At 32.2% G+C, this 15,552-nt stretch overlaps 1 protein-coding gene across 3 annotated transcripts in view; it reads left to right on the top strand.

Annotated features, from left to right (window-relative positions):
- Positions 1-6,559: 6,559 nt before the first annotated feature.
- LOC143044732 (H(+)/Cl(-) exchange transporter 7-like) overlaps positions 6,560-15,552 on the top strand; it is a 53,431-nt gene continuing 44,438 nt past the window's right edge. For 2 of the 3 annotated variants that reach the window (XM_076216840.1, XM_076216838.1), the window contains exons 1-5: positions 7,006-7,146; positions 11,726-11,854; positions 13,156-13,221; positions 14,288-14,420; positions 15,064-15,173. In XM_076216840.1, the coding sequence (XP_076072955.1) occupies positions 7,021-7,146; positions 11,726-11,854; positions 13,156-13,221; positions 14,288-14,420; positions 15,064-15,173 (564 nt within the window). In that variant the 5' untranslated portion in view covers positions 7,006-7,020. Of the gene's footprint in view, positions 6,717-7,005; positions 7,147-11,725; positions 11,855-13,155; positions 13,222-14,287; positions 14,421-15,063; positions 15,174-15,552 lie in introns of those variants that run through there. The other variant, XM_076216839.1, reaches the window with a different exon arrangement.

Raw genomic sequence — 15,552 nt, 5'->3', positions numbered from 1 at the left:
TTATAGAGAATGATTACTCTATTCAGTAATAATCTTGAATTGAGACTTGAGAAGAAACATTTTCACTTGTCACTTGCAATAACACCACACTTCCTTTTTTATATTTATTCCAAAATTGCATTTGACAAAAAGAAATCGGAAAGATATACAAGTTAACATGACAAAAGCACAACAAAAGACAATAACAAATTTTGCTATCCCTTCGAAATTTAAATTTGATAAAGCGAAAATGACATGTTCTATTTATATCATACTTGTGTAGTTTCAGTTTCAACTATGATTCTAAATATAGACTTTACTTTCCCTAAAATTGCGAACGGAATAGAAGACACCCGTTAATTTTCTACAACTGTCAGGATAAAGGTTGGAAAAAGATACTAGAAAGATATTTTTTTTTATTCAGATGAATTAAAAATTTCAAAGCAAAAATATGTGTAGTGTTTTTTTTTTTTTTGGACTGAATCGGACGTTTTTTTCTTCTTTTTGCCTTGTTCCGTGACATGTATATGATGCGCTGGTGGTTGATTATCCCTATGGGTATCTTCTTACTTTATACATGAATATAAATCATGCAATAAAATATTCCATTGCACTTCAAAAAATATGACAGCAATTATAAAATTATAAATTATTCGTAATCTTTTTTACATTACTACATGTATTACTAAGGCCATAGTGTATTTCATTAAAAACTACATGTTTCGTTTAAAAAAAAAGTATTGTGGAGTCAATTTAGTTTTGATTTAATCAATTTGATAAGAAGATCTACGAACATAAGCATTGTGCAATTGTCCAGGGATTCTTATTTATTTGGTTAAAATTTTATAGTCGGAGGGAGCTACCATTTGAGAGGGGGTAGGAAGGGTCCTGATCCCTAAATCCCGGCTTAAAAACACAAAATATCGAGGTCCCGAATTTAAATAAATTTAAATCCCGAAATTCGAAAAAAGAATTTCCGGATCTCGAAAGGGTCAATTCCTAAATCGCAACCTTAAAAACACTCGATCCCGGAGTCCCGATAAAGGTCCTATCCACCCGGCCTCATTTGAGGAGGGGGGCTTGGATTAAATTTGAAAAAAGGCAAGACAGGCATTTGAACAAACAAAGACAGGATCAGTAATTTGGCATAACAAGCAGGATGACAATTTATGAAAACAATTTCAGTAAACTAATGAAAATTGCAGGTCCGTAAAGAATGAAAAATAAAAAATGCAGGACAATAATGATGATTACAACTATTAAAAAAAATGCAGAACAAAATTTTAAATCCTAGCCCTCCCCCCCCCTAAATCAAATGGTAGCATCCTTAGACTTTTGACTTTTTGTACTTTATTTCATTTTATTTAAAACCTAGGCATTGCCAAGTAAAAACGAAAACAGTTATGTTCCTTTCTCTTTCTGTTTCCCTCCTTTTCTAATAACGTCCTGGTTTTCTTTCGGTAAATTTATTTCACTTTGAAATTTCCCTATTATGTCTCATTGAAGATTCGTTTATGGAAAATGAGTAACTTTAAATGTATTAAAAGATTAAATGAATAACAAAGGGTGTACAGTTGGTCTTAGCAATAATGTAAACATTCTGATCATGATCTTTTAAAAGCTTGCATATTGCACATAATTTTAAAACGTAGCAATGAATAAGACTATGAGTAAGAGTTATCTTTTCTTAGGTGTTCTGTACCCCCTTCACTCTGTCCAACTCAAAATATATCATGTGATTAACAGTTCCTTTTCTAACTTTTAACTTCTTTTCATATAATATAAATGCAATTTTTCTATATCTTCGGCTTTATGAATTCATAATACTTGTAACATAAGTATCAAATAAACATACTAAAGTTTCTGTATTAAAAAAATCATCGTAAGTTTTGCTAAGTAAGCTGAAAGTAGCTTTTCTTTCCTGTTCAGTTAGTGTCTTTTAATTTGTGTACAGTAAATATACCGTTATAATTAAACAATAAACCCAGATAAACAAATTCATTACATGCTTCTACTACTTAACCATTTAAATACCATTTTTCATTTTCTTTTATTTTACTTCTATTACGAAAAAATACAATTTTTGTCCTACTTAGATTTATATGTAACCCATACTGTGATGGACACCCATTCACAGTATCTATCATTTTTTGTAAATCAATAACACTTTCACTAAAAAGAACTGTATCGTCTGCGTACATGAACAAATATAAATTTAACATTCTGACTTTATATGGCTCAATACCCTGTTTGATTACTTCTATTTCTATATCATGTACATAGAGAGAATATAAAAAGGGGGATAATGACTCCCCTTGCATCAATCCTGCGTTACAACTTAAAAAACTCTGAACACTGACCATCTAACTTAACACATGTTTTCAATTTAGAACACGTAGATTTTTAAAGTAATACGATAAAATTCCATATGTATAAAACTAGATGCATTTTATACTATAGTGTTATCATAGATATAATAGCCATAGATAAAGTCAGGGGCGTAGCTAGGCATTCATTCAACTGTAGGCACAAATCGGCAGGGGGTCTGGGGGCCGCTTAAGGCCCCAGCAGGTCCAGGGCAGAGCCCTGGTAGGGGGTTCAGGGGGGGGGGGGGACGGATTTCAGCCTTTTGGCTAGAAAGACACCAACCATCAATATTTTGATTCTTAAACCTTCACCCTAGCCGCACAAACACATACACACATAGTCGATGCCTAATGCAAAAGTTCTGTTCTGTTCATACTAAAGTAACAAAATTCAAGAAATTCGTATTTCTTTATATCCCGCTCTACTGTAAAATCCCTACCTGCTTAGGAATTTGAATAATTGTGGTCATTACAGGTAAATATATACTCAAAACTACTGGAAGCTAGTTGATGGATTGATTTTTAAACATCCAGTGTAAAATATTAATGCAAGTTTAGAACAAACAAAAAAAAAAAAACCAAATTGATTATTTACAATAAACACAACAGGGAACTTAGTCCTATAATAGGTGTTGTACAGGACGAAGGTCTGGAAATTTGAAAATGCCATGCATTGGAAAATGAGGGATTATTGGATAGGAGCAGAAACTTTGCCTTTCAGTAGACCAACTACGAACTCCTCAAAGAGTGGCATTTTCTCTACAACTAGGCATAAGATTAAATGTCCCCATTCTGACAAAACGTGACTACGTATTTATACATCCTGCACAGCCAAACGGACGACCAACATTGGCAAGTCGGGTGAAGACAAAGTGGAAAGCTAGTTGAAAACTAACAACAACTAATTAAAAATTCATGTGTCTAAGTTGAGGTTCATTCAACTTTTTGTTGATAGAATTGAAATGATCTGAACCGAAGTTCTAGTTCATAGTTTCTATATAAGGTACACACATAAAAAACATTCAATTCTATCCAATGATCCATTCACTATTAAAGGACGAGAGACAAGTGTACACATGACATTCGATAATTAGAGTTGTGACAACTTCACTGGAGTTCATCTACATATAACGTTGTTTATTTTTTTTTTTAATTAAAAAAAAAATATTTGTGAAAAAATTATGTGTAGGCACGTGCCTAAAGTGCCTAACGGCAGCTACGCCCCTAAAGGTACTGGACCCACATCAAAAGCAGATGATATTTGCCGAAATTTTATCACCCTCTTATTATATACATGTCACGCTTGGTGTGAATTAGCCTTCATTGGCAATTGCCGTCTATCGATATCTAATAAATCGGGAATCGGGAGAGTAATATGTCATTCTTCGGTAGTTATCGTTATCTTCTGGTAAATATTTTTTTTCTAAAAGTTTATCAATCGTAACTACTCGGCCATTTTCGCTACGCAGTACAATAGCAGTTATTTCTTCGTGCAACCAGAAAGGCCGAGTTGTTCCGATTGAAAGTTTATATCATGACGTGCTTAAAATATAAGTCGAGTGATCGAGGTGATCGATGAAACTTACATTGTTCTTATAAGTCATGAATATGCATCAAATATTTTCCTCTGAACTTTAAAGGAACTATCATATAATGAATCACTGATATAGAAGATACACACAACTAGTTTCATACAAAACCAAAGAAGTTATAAAAGTTATAGAAGTACGCCGACAGCTAAACGAGCAGACTTAGTTTAAACAGTATTTATTAATAAAAAATGTCATGATAAATATTACAATGTTACATAAAGTTCAAATATGGGATTCGGAAACAAGTTTGGAAAAAACTTTTATAAATCCGTCTCCCTAAACGGGCAGACTGACGGAGGGTAATATATAATTATAAGAAGGATATATTTTGATTTCAAAAATGAAATCGGCAATCAGATTTAGCCATCAGCTAAACAAGCAACAAAAATGTGAGCGGAAAGGTATAATGCATAGAAGAAAAAAATCAGACGGACATGATAATTGTGCTATTTCCCATGCAATTATTTAATGTATTCAGTATGTCCACCACTTACGTTTTAGACTTGTTTATATATTTATTTAATTTTACACAGTTTTTCTTATATTCTATTATTAAATTACGCGGGCTCACGTTCCCAGGAAACAGACTCTTAGGTAGCCTGGGATCCGGCCCAATCTAGCTGCGCGTCGTTAGGGCCAGGTGGGGAACAAATACCATGTGATCGATTCAGTGCCAGTTGACTCTGAATCTAAAGTGAGGCTGAATAAATATTTGCATAAATTTGATGTTTGATGTAAACCAGCAAAATTGAAATCCAATTCACACCTTGGTTATGTGAAATCTTAAACTTTTAACTTTCTCACCAGGTGATTGCTGATAAGAATGAACCCTTTTCTGCTTACTAATTATCATCATACTAATAATTAGAAATGATATCGACTCATAAAGAAAAATAATTACATTCTAATTTTTACTAATTGATGTTAAACAAGAATTGATTGGATACAGATGTTAAACAAACATTGTGCGACAAAATTAGTATTAACCAATCATTAACAGGCAGTATATTGATACACGCCTGGCTATACTGACAAGATTAGCCAGGACCCCAGGCTAACTCTTAGGAAGCATTAAAGAACCCTGGGAAAACGAACCAAGCCGTAGGCTTGCACTTCCTCCAAAAGAGTTATCCACCCTTAAATGGCTTATTTGAGAAAAATGATTCTAAAAGCACAAAATTTGATATTTGTTTAAATATTATGAATACTACAGGTTTTTTCTTAAATCAATAAACAGTCGAACTAATAAATTGTAAATCTGTCTCCAAATTTGCAGATTTGGGCAAATAACTAGACCGATTTTGTTCCGCGATTGTATAATCCAAGATGGTGGTATACCATGAAGCTACCTTTAATCTATTTTTTTTAATATGTCATACGTCATGTAATTATTGGAGTAATTTCATGTTTAGAAGAAAATTTTGCCGGCACTGATTAAGCTATCGTCTGTATAGTCGATATTCACGTTGATAGTACTAAACATGTATATTTAGAGTAAAAATATGGTATATTAGTCTAGAATATATATGGTGCAAATAAGTGATACTAGAACACACCCGTGATATCGCGGGTCTGTGACTGAATTAAAGTATTTAACTATGCATAAGCCTTATTTTAGTATTGGTATTGTCATCTGATAAAGTAATGCCGATTATAAGATACACAATTTTCTCAGCTTTCAAAATCATTCTGTTTGAACCCGTCGACCTGGAATTTATCAATTATTGGTAATATTAATTATTTGGAAAACAAAAGGTCCTGGAATGGAGTATTTTTTAATCAACAGCAATGAAATAAAGTTGAATTATTTTATTCGCTGTTTTACGTCCTGTCCACTATAAACAAATTGAAAACTGTACCTATACGCTTTATTTTAAGTCCAGATTTTTAGTATTCGTATTGTTATCTTAGAAAGTATTACTGATTAAAATACTACAATAGGGAACATTTTGACAATGATTGAATTTAGTAGTGTCAACCCTGTGATTATGTCCCGTGTATATAGCAAAGTCCTTAATACACCGTTTGGTGGTGCGCCTGTCAGATGCGGAACGTACAGATTAGGTAATAGGTAACAGGTGAATATACTATTGGTATCGGTATCGGATTCGACCCGGAACTTGTTAATTATTGGCACTATTAATTATGCGGAAAACAAAAGGGTCTTGGATGGTGTAATTTTTAATCTACACCATTGTCCTATATTAGTTATATATATAAACTTGAATTCTTTGATTTGTCGTTTTTACCAGATGACGGCTGACAAATTGGACCTCGTTATTTTAGTATTATAGATATATATTTAAAAATCTGAGATTTATGATAATAAGGGAGAGGGACTAGGGGAAAAGGGGGGGGGCTCATAACAGGATCCTGTCCTCAAGCACCAATAAGGAAGTTCTAATAGTGTAACAATTTTCACCCTCAGACTGTATTTGATTTGAAGAGTGGACTATTTTTTTTTCTTCTTCATTGGGATAAAAGATTTCAAGGATCAATTCATGGTACTGAATATCATTAAAACTTTTAATATTAATTTATTCTTTCAATATGTATATACTATTATCGGTGTTGCAATACATTTTTTAATACGTTTTACCTCGGGACTTTTCATGATCTTAAGCGACTATTTTTTTAATCGGAACACCTCGGCAGGTTCCCCTACTTCAGAATAATTTTGATTTAATGTCAACAACAAACAACACGTGAGAGGATGGCGGAAGACGTCAACGAACAATCATCTCTGTTGAAACCACAGAAAAAGATGTTGAAACAACAGGTCTAGCTTTTATATAGTAGCAAACAATCATGGATAACTGAATATATTTTATAAGTTTTTCCTTCACCATACTTTCGGTTTCGCAATTAAACAATGAACTTTCTGAGTCAGTTTTGACAGTTTTTGTTTTCTTTTCCCCTAGCTGCTTAAAAGCGGGAAACAAAAACTTATGAGTCAAATCTTAGAAATCAACCGGCAAAAAGAATTTAAAAATGTATGATACAAGGAAACAAATCTATACTTCATGTTCTTGCCATCTTGGATATCTTCATTGAATCTAAGAGTTTGAAAGTGTAAAGAGAAAATGACATTGATTGGAAAACAATGCACAGAATACATTGAACTTTCTGAAAGAGGTAGTGCTCTCAAAAGCACAAATACAACATCTTATGGTTCAACACAATTGGTGGAAGTTTCTGTAAACTTTTTGGTAATATGAAAAAAATTGGGCTTGCCTTCATATAATATGATAAGATCTGAGACAATAACATTTTATGTATCAATCCTTTATGTATTTGTCGATTATAAAAGCTCAGAGATATGTTTATCTGTTAATTTACATGCCGTCTATAAATAAAGCTTTGAATTGAATTCAATTGAACATGTGTTGCTGAAGCCTCAGATTAGACATGCTAGAAGCAACAAAGGTCTAATAATATTAAAAAACATAAATTATAAAAAATTGATTTTTAACCCTTTCCTCCATGGATTTTTTTTTTGTAATATACTTGATTCGCATAGGATTTTTTTCAGTTAAAAAAACCATCAGATTTAAAGTGTTTTAAAATACATTGTGAAACTAATATTTCATCAATGAAATTCAAGTCAGATAATTCTCATGAATATCCTTTTCATATTGGATACAATTTTTTTTAAGTCTGATGCAGACATTTTGTAGTCATGATCAAAGCATTTCAACTGAGGTACAACACAGGCGTCAAAAGGTGTCATTATGGAGTAAAGGGGGTGACGTCAAAAGGCGTCATTATGGAGGAAAGGGTTGAATACCTGAAAAAAATATATATTTTATGTCCGCCAGAAAATCAAGAAACACATAAGTTCATAAAGAGAAAACTGTTAGAGTAGGGCGCTCATATTCCCCAGGGACACAATTTCACCATCAGTGGCGGATCCAGAGGGGGGCGTAGAGGGCGTACGCCCCCCCCTTTGCTCGGACTTTTTTTTTTTTTTTTTTTTTTTTTTTGGTAAAATGATTAATCAGACTTTGCCATTTCCCGTGTACCTTAGTACTCTGTATTTAATTTTTATGCGACAATTCTTTACTTAGAAAGATATATTTTGCTGAAATTTACTGATTATCAAAGTCATGTGATTCGCTATGGTGGAGTTGACCAGTGCGTCGCTCTGTCAAATTACAGTAACACAATGCTTAGGCTGAGTGAGGATGACAATCATGACACCTTCATAGCAACAAAGTATTGACTTTTATTTCACTATACCACCAAACAGAAAGTAATACCCTATAGACTCCCCAGCAAAGGAGTCATCTAACTGCGAAAAACCCAAACGCCCCAGCCTATTTTAAAATAACATGGCTGAATAATGATCCCTGGGGCAGTCATTTTAAGCTCTAGATAAATTTAAAGTCGTAAGTACGAACCAATGGATTTAAGGAGACAGTCTTAGATATTTGAGAGAAAAAAATTGACTCTGATTTTTGCCGTAATGTCTGACCGGAATGTCTGTTTCGCCGAACTGATATATGGAATACATTTTTCAAGACCAGACTGCAACCTGCCTGCTGGGTGTGGCCTTTATGAAAAATTCTGGCCGTATCTGGATTGAAAACAAAAATCTCAACAGAATTGTATGGCATTAAATGAACATGATGAATAAAACGAGCATAATTTTTTTGTGGCAGGGGTTTTAATGTCTGACCGGAATGTTCTTATATGATAGACAAAAAATAGGGAGAATACAGCATCGAAAATGTCCAACCCTATAAACACCTTTACAGCAATTACAAAATACATTGTATGCCCCACGCCAGGAACGGTTTTTAAAAAAAGTGCATACTACTTTATTTTATGTTTTTAGCCCAAAAAAAAATTAATTTCGCCCCCCCTTTCCAAAATCCTGGATCCGCCCCTGACCATTTCATGATTTTGAGGTGTAAAAACTTCAAAGGATGTTGGAAATAGAAGAAAGATGCAGGTAAATTATATTATTATAAGAAATATTATTTTTAAACTTACCATAAAGGACTGAAAAACAGACAACAATTTTTGGCCAATTTCCTGAATAAAAAAATGATTTCAAAGAAGTATTTCTAAGTAATTCTTTGACCTGAATGCCCTAAATTTCAGTCCTTTATACCAAGGAGGTTATATTAGAAGGAGAGTGAACACTCTGCTTGATACAAAATTAACATCCCCAGGATAGCAGTTCGATCAGAGAAAAATGATAAAAATATAAAGAAACCGACATGTTTAGCACCCACTTGACATGGCCCTCTGATGTACCGGGCTGTTACCGCGAGCAGTTCGGGCTACTAGATAAATCGCATATGTCACGTGGTTGTTATCAGTGAGTGGTTCGTTAAAGTTCAGTTGTATTTTTGGTAACAATGCAGTATATAGGTGCTTATGATATGTAAAAAGATTGGACGCGCAATTTCAAAATCAATCGTCTGTCTACCGTGAAAAAAGATAAAGAAATGACAAAGTTATGAGGGTTTAAAGGAAAATTAGTGTGCAGTTTTTATTCAACACTACATTGCTTTTAACAAAGATTTTCGCTTCACCTGTCAATTCCTGTTGATGAGAATTGGCAGATAATAATCATAGAAAATATACAATTATGTAAAGTACTTTAGTTACGGTGACCGGTAACGACCGGAAAGAATATTTGCAATTGAAACATAGAGAAATTTATCGGGAACAACGTAAAAGTGCTAGCCATTGACGTTAAACATTAAAATTAAAAACATTGACGGCAATGAGACAGATATTCGTTTCATTTCTATTGGTTAGAAGTTAACTTTAAACATAAAATTTTAATTTCTGATTACTTAATAAAAAATATCACAAAAAAATCGTATTAATACATGTATGTAAATAATTATATTTCCGGTCAGTTTATGACACCTCGGGTGTTTCCGTTCTTACTCGGGTATGTAATTAGGACAAAATCTCCCTCTGTGACAGAGTCGATCTCAAGTAATTAACACCCACTTACAGAAAAGTCGGTAACATTTTATGTGTAATTATCGTCTTTCGTCCTCTCTCCTTCTAATATAACCTCCTTGTTTATACCTTTGAAATGTCTGCTATTCATCTAAATTATTCTACATGTATAATGAAATTGATTTGATTAATATTGTTTAGAGCTGCAGTTATTTGGTTTTAAATAGATTTGTAAAATCGGTGATTATATGTCCTCCTTTGTCAAAACATCAGGAAATTTCAAATAGCCTTTAATCTAACTTTTCAGATGACTTTTTTTCAAAGAAACACATTTTCAAGCTAAGAATATTTTGTTTTTGATGTTATCTTCATATAGAAATATCAGTATACATCATAAACGTAACGACCTGAACATAAACTGCAGAAAACATAAAAAGTTATGGCAAAAATGAGCACCCCACTCTAGCATTTTTTGTTATTTATATATATCAGCATAAGGCATTTGTAAGGCTGTCATATGAAAGAAGCAAAAATTAATTGCAGGGTATTGACTTTTTTGGAGGCCAATCACTGACTCATATTTATTTTCCATTGTGAGACCAATAGTGAGTTGAAATTTCAATTGTATTAGCATTGGAACATCTCATTGAAATTGAAATAATTTGGCCATACCCCTTCATTCATGATTTGTTGACAGTGAATGCTTTGATTTGGTTACATGTTATTTATTGCCATTTTAATTTAATGAACATATGCATTTACAATAAAAATCTATACATTGTCATGATTGTACTTTAAGGCAAGTCATTTCTCTGTCTATAAGGTGTTATATTACATGAAACATTTGTATGATTCATCTTACTCAGAAATCACTATATTTAAAGATTATCGTTGATGATTTTCTCTCTCTTGAGCCAGAAAGGCGAAAGTGAGAACAGCAATCAAATTGAGATGATTAACGATAACCTGCTTATAAATCGCTATTTTACCTATGAAGACGTTGTCATTTTCATTAGCAACGCGAGGTGCCCCCTTAGTTTCTAGTGATTTTTTTTATAACACTTGACATCACTGAGAAAAGAAATAATCAGTCAGCAAGATCAAAGGAAAATTTTGTAAAAATAGCGATAATATTACATATTACAATAATTGATCTCACATTTTTGTACATTTTTCAACAATTGGAATAATGAAAACAGACAAAAGATTCTGAATTTACAATCATCATTGATGTTATTTTCAGGCATCTTAAACCTCTTCTTCATCATCTATTTTCAGGCATCTTAAGGTGGTACCCAACACTTTCACTAAAATTAATTTGGCTCGTTTAATTTTCATAAAATTTTGTCAAAGTATTTACTTTGACACTTGAACAAAAATATAAAAATTGAAAAAATTTGAACCAACCGTTTTGTCAGAAAAATTACACTGGTTATATAGCAATTTGATAAACACCAATTTTGATCATTGAGAAGCTTAATATTCCTTTTACAACACAACGTAATTAAAATGTTTAGCTGACTTTACAGAGTTATCTCCTTGTAGTGTTAGGTACCACCTTAAACCTCTTCTTCATCATCTATTTTCAGGCATCTTATTAGATTCTTCATCATCTATTTTCAGGCTTCTGATACATATTCTTCATCATCTATTTTCACGTATCTGATACCTATTCTTCATCATCGATTTTCAGGCATCTTATTAGATTCTTCATCATCTATTTTCAGGCTTCTGATACATATTCTTCATCATCTATTTTCACGTATCAGATACCTATTCTTCATCATCTATTTTCAGGCATCTTATAAGATTTTTCATCTATTTTCAGGCTTCTGATACCTATTCTTCATTATCTATTTTCAGGCATCTTATACCTCTTCTTCGTCAACACAACAAGGAGTCAATACAGTGACCAGTAGTATCAATGAACCCCGTAAAACACATGTACCTAAACACATACCAGATGAAAAGATACTGTCTGGAAAGTATGAGGTACATATATGAATAATGAAATATATAGATAATTAATTAAGAACAAAGTGATATAACTTGCAGAAATTGAAACATAATTATCATTATGATACTTCCCCATTTGTCTGACATTTTTTGGGGTAAGATAAATGTACATTGTGTCTCAATGATAAAAAAAGCCAAAGTTAATCATAAGTTCAATGTAAAAAAAATCATCAATGATACTAGGCTTATAATCTCTTAGTACACATGGTACATCAGACGTATGTTTCTTCTACAAAATGAATCATCAGTGACGCTCAAATTAACAATTGGTGAAAAAAAGACCTGAAGTAAAAAGAAACCATAACATTTTTTTTCTTAAACCATTCTGACTGGCGATTTAGATTGTTGGATAAAGTGTATTTTAATCTCTCTGTTGGATCATAGATGAACATTGAAATTATCAAATGATTGTGTTGAGTGGTATCATCCTGTTGAGTGATCATAGTTAAAAATACTTCATGTCTACTTCAAACAATACACAAACAGTTTTCTGCTGAGATTTGATTTTCACAATATAAGCTGGTGTAATCTATTGTGTTTTATTTTATACAAAACTTTAAAGATTACTCATTGCTCATCAAACCAATTTTCATATAGACCGTCAATCCTTGTGTTTGCTATTTTTATAACTACTTAAGTTTATACCAATTTAACATTTTTTGTAGGGTAAATAATAGAATATTTTAGAATTGTATCCTCACAAACAAAGTTTATAGAATTCTGCATAAAAAAAAGGACTGTTTCAATACATCATGTACATATAAAAATGAGGAAATGTAAACTGATTGCCTATCAGACAAACCTATACCAGAGACCAAATGACATAGAAGTTAATAGCTAAAGGTTACTGTACTGCCTTCAACAATGAGCAAAACCCACACCGAATAGAAAGCTATGAAAGGCCCACAATTGACAAATGTATAATAATTCAAATGAGAAAATTAATGGCCTGATTTATGTACACAATAATAATAAAAAAAAACCATATAAGATATACAGAAACAAATGAACAAACCACTGAAATACCATCTCGTGAGTTCGGAAAGACACAATACATGTACAATATCTAATATGAGCAAACATGTTTGTTTTCAACCATTGTGAGTGACTCAAGATTTCTAACAGTGTTTTTTGCGAAAATGTAGATTGCTATATAAAAAAGTTAAATCTTATCTGTTTCCCATTTTTTCCTGACAGAAGAAAAAGAGAGAGAAAGTTAGATTAAACAGCCATTATTTATTTATATTTATGATGATAAATATATTTTCTGTTTTTAGAGTTTGGATTATGACATTGTTGAAAATGACCTGTTTGAGGAGATGCTTAAAAATAATACAAATAAGGTAATTAAATAGAGACTCAAGAAAATACCAAAGAAAAAGAGAGAAAACTAACTAAAGTTGTGAGAGATTATTTGTAAAAGATGGTAATGACTCTCAGCTGTTCACACAAATTCTTGTTACTTTCAAATAGGCAAAAGTAAACTGAAAAGTTATAAATTAAGGGACTCATCATAGATAACAGGCTTATTAATTTGTATGCTGGACACACTTCTCCAAAAATTCATCAGTGACAATGGAAATAGCTTTTAGCAAAATTGCAAACCTTTTCTTTTTGTGTTGTTTCCATTGTTATTCAACACAAAAAAAGTAATTGAAGATATATGGGCAGAATTGACCTAATTTCATAAAGGATCTGTTGTTTACTTATTGTACCAGGAACATATTAACCTTTTTCATGTCTGAAAATTGAGGTTCTATTTACAAAAAATACTAGACATGACCCCTTAGAATCTGGGGGGTCCACAATAGGAATATTCTCTCATACATGGATGGATAGGATCATCTTCCAAAGTTCTTGAAACATTTTTCCCCTGGTGGTCCTTGAGGGAAATATGCTGGTTTTCACTTTCATTTTTATTGCAAAATACATGTACTGAAATTGTGCAAGTCCTTTGCAAATTCTTGTGGTCAAAACCTTAGGACCACCACTTTTTAGCTCACCTGGCATGATGGATCTGTGAAAAAGTTTTGGTGGTCAAGTCCATAAACAACCTGTATTTGCATGAGAGTATATTGTATTTTATTATTTCTTTATCATAATCTGCTGCAGTGTTATATATTTGCATATATTTTGCAAGTGATAATGCAGATATGGCTATCCTATTGATATTAGATGGTAAATGCACATTTGCCCCTGGTAGCAGTAGGAATTATGCAAATTATTGTTCAAAGTTTTTGTAACAAATATGAGATAAAACATTTTATCTATAGTTTTAATTGTAGAAAATAAATATCTACGAAACCAGAAAGTGGATATGAAGAGTAAAGCAATATAAATGTAACATACATGTACAAGCTGATTTGTACTATAGTTTTATCATGATTTTCTTTTTTATCGTTTTTATAGGATTACATAAAGACTGAGTTTTTAAGATGGCTGATCATGGGTATGATAGGTGTATTAACTGGACTGGTTGCCTGTTTGATAGATGTGTGTGTCATACAAACAACACAATTAAAATTTGGATATATTGAAGATTGTATCCTTACAGACATATCTTACATATTTTATTTTTTATTGAAAATAATACATGAAGATACATACAAGTATATGATTTACACATTTTTATTTAGGGGCCAGATGAGGCCCATCTCTGAGTGCGTTTTTTTCCCACTGCATTTAAGTCTTCAGCTTTTATCTGCTCTTTGGTTGGGTTGTTGTCTCATTGACATCTTCCCCATTTTGATTCTCTATTTTATTATATAATGTTTTAGGAGACAATAAACAGATATTTGCGACCATCAAATCACTTATTGATGCCGTTGGAGCTTAAAATACAATACAGTTATCTCCATTCTAATGAAACTGACAGAAAACAATGTTAAAACATGTATTTAAAATCTGTTATATATCGTCTGCGCTTGGGTGTAGGTTCCATAGCATCAATTGTCAATTGATGCCATGAAAATAAGTGACGTTATCCAATCAAAATGAACGTTACAAACGTTGTTGCATTAGAATTATGTTATAATGTCCTTGATTGAAAATAACAGTCATTCTCAGCTTCAAGTGCTCTACAATGTCAAAATGTTCAGAAATAGTGCTAACATCAAGCGGGAAATTATAATAATTTTATAAATGGAATACTTGAAATACTTGATATTTCCTTAATTTGAAATAAGACATAGCTACTTGTTTAGAAAACTTCTGTTTAGAGGTACCCTTGCTGATTTGGATATGCTGTAATGCATTTCTTATACTGATTGGTTCCTTCCTGACTGCTAAATTTGCTGTGAGTAGTTACACATTATTATTAAAGTACCATAGTCATACTGTATTGTACCAGTAATACAAGATTATTAAAGACAAATACTTTAACAGTAAAACTAGAATTATATGTCAAAGACAAATTTCAAATTTATGTAGTAAATCTGAAGCTTTATATATATTACCGTAGCAGTAAATCAGAATTATTTCAAGGACAAATATCAGTGTTTCTTTATACATGTATTGTTAATAGACTCAATGAAGTCAGTTATGCAGCCAACATAACTGTTTACACAAAGACAGCAGTACTTAAACTTATAATTACAATACTGAATAAAGTCATTATTAGGTAGGATATACTACCCTCCTTTTGAAGTAGCCTAGTCATACAGACGGATAAATTG

The sequence above is a fragment of the Mytilus galloprovincialis genome, chromosome 9 (genome assembly GCF_965363235.1).
Source record: "Mytilus galloprovincialis chromosome 9, xbMytGall1.hap1.1, whole genome shotgun sequence".
Classification (NCBI taxonomy): domain Eukaryota; kingdom Metazoa; phylum Mollusca; class Bivalvia; order Mytilida; family Mytilidae; genus Mytilus; species Mytilus galloprovincialis.
This window is presented reverse-complemented; position numbering and strand designations above follow the sequence as displayed.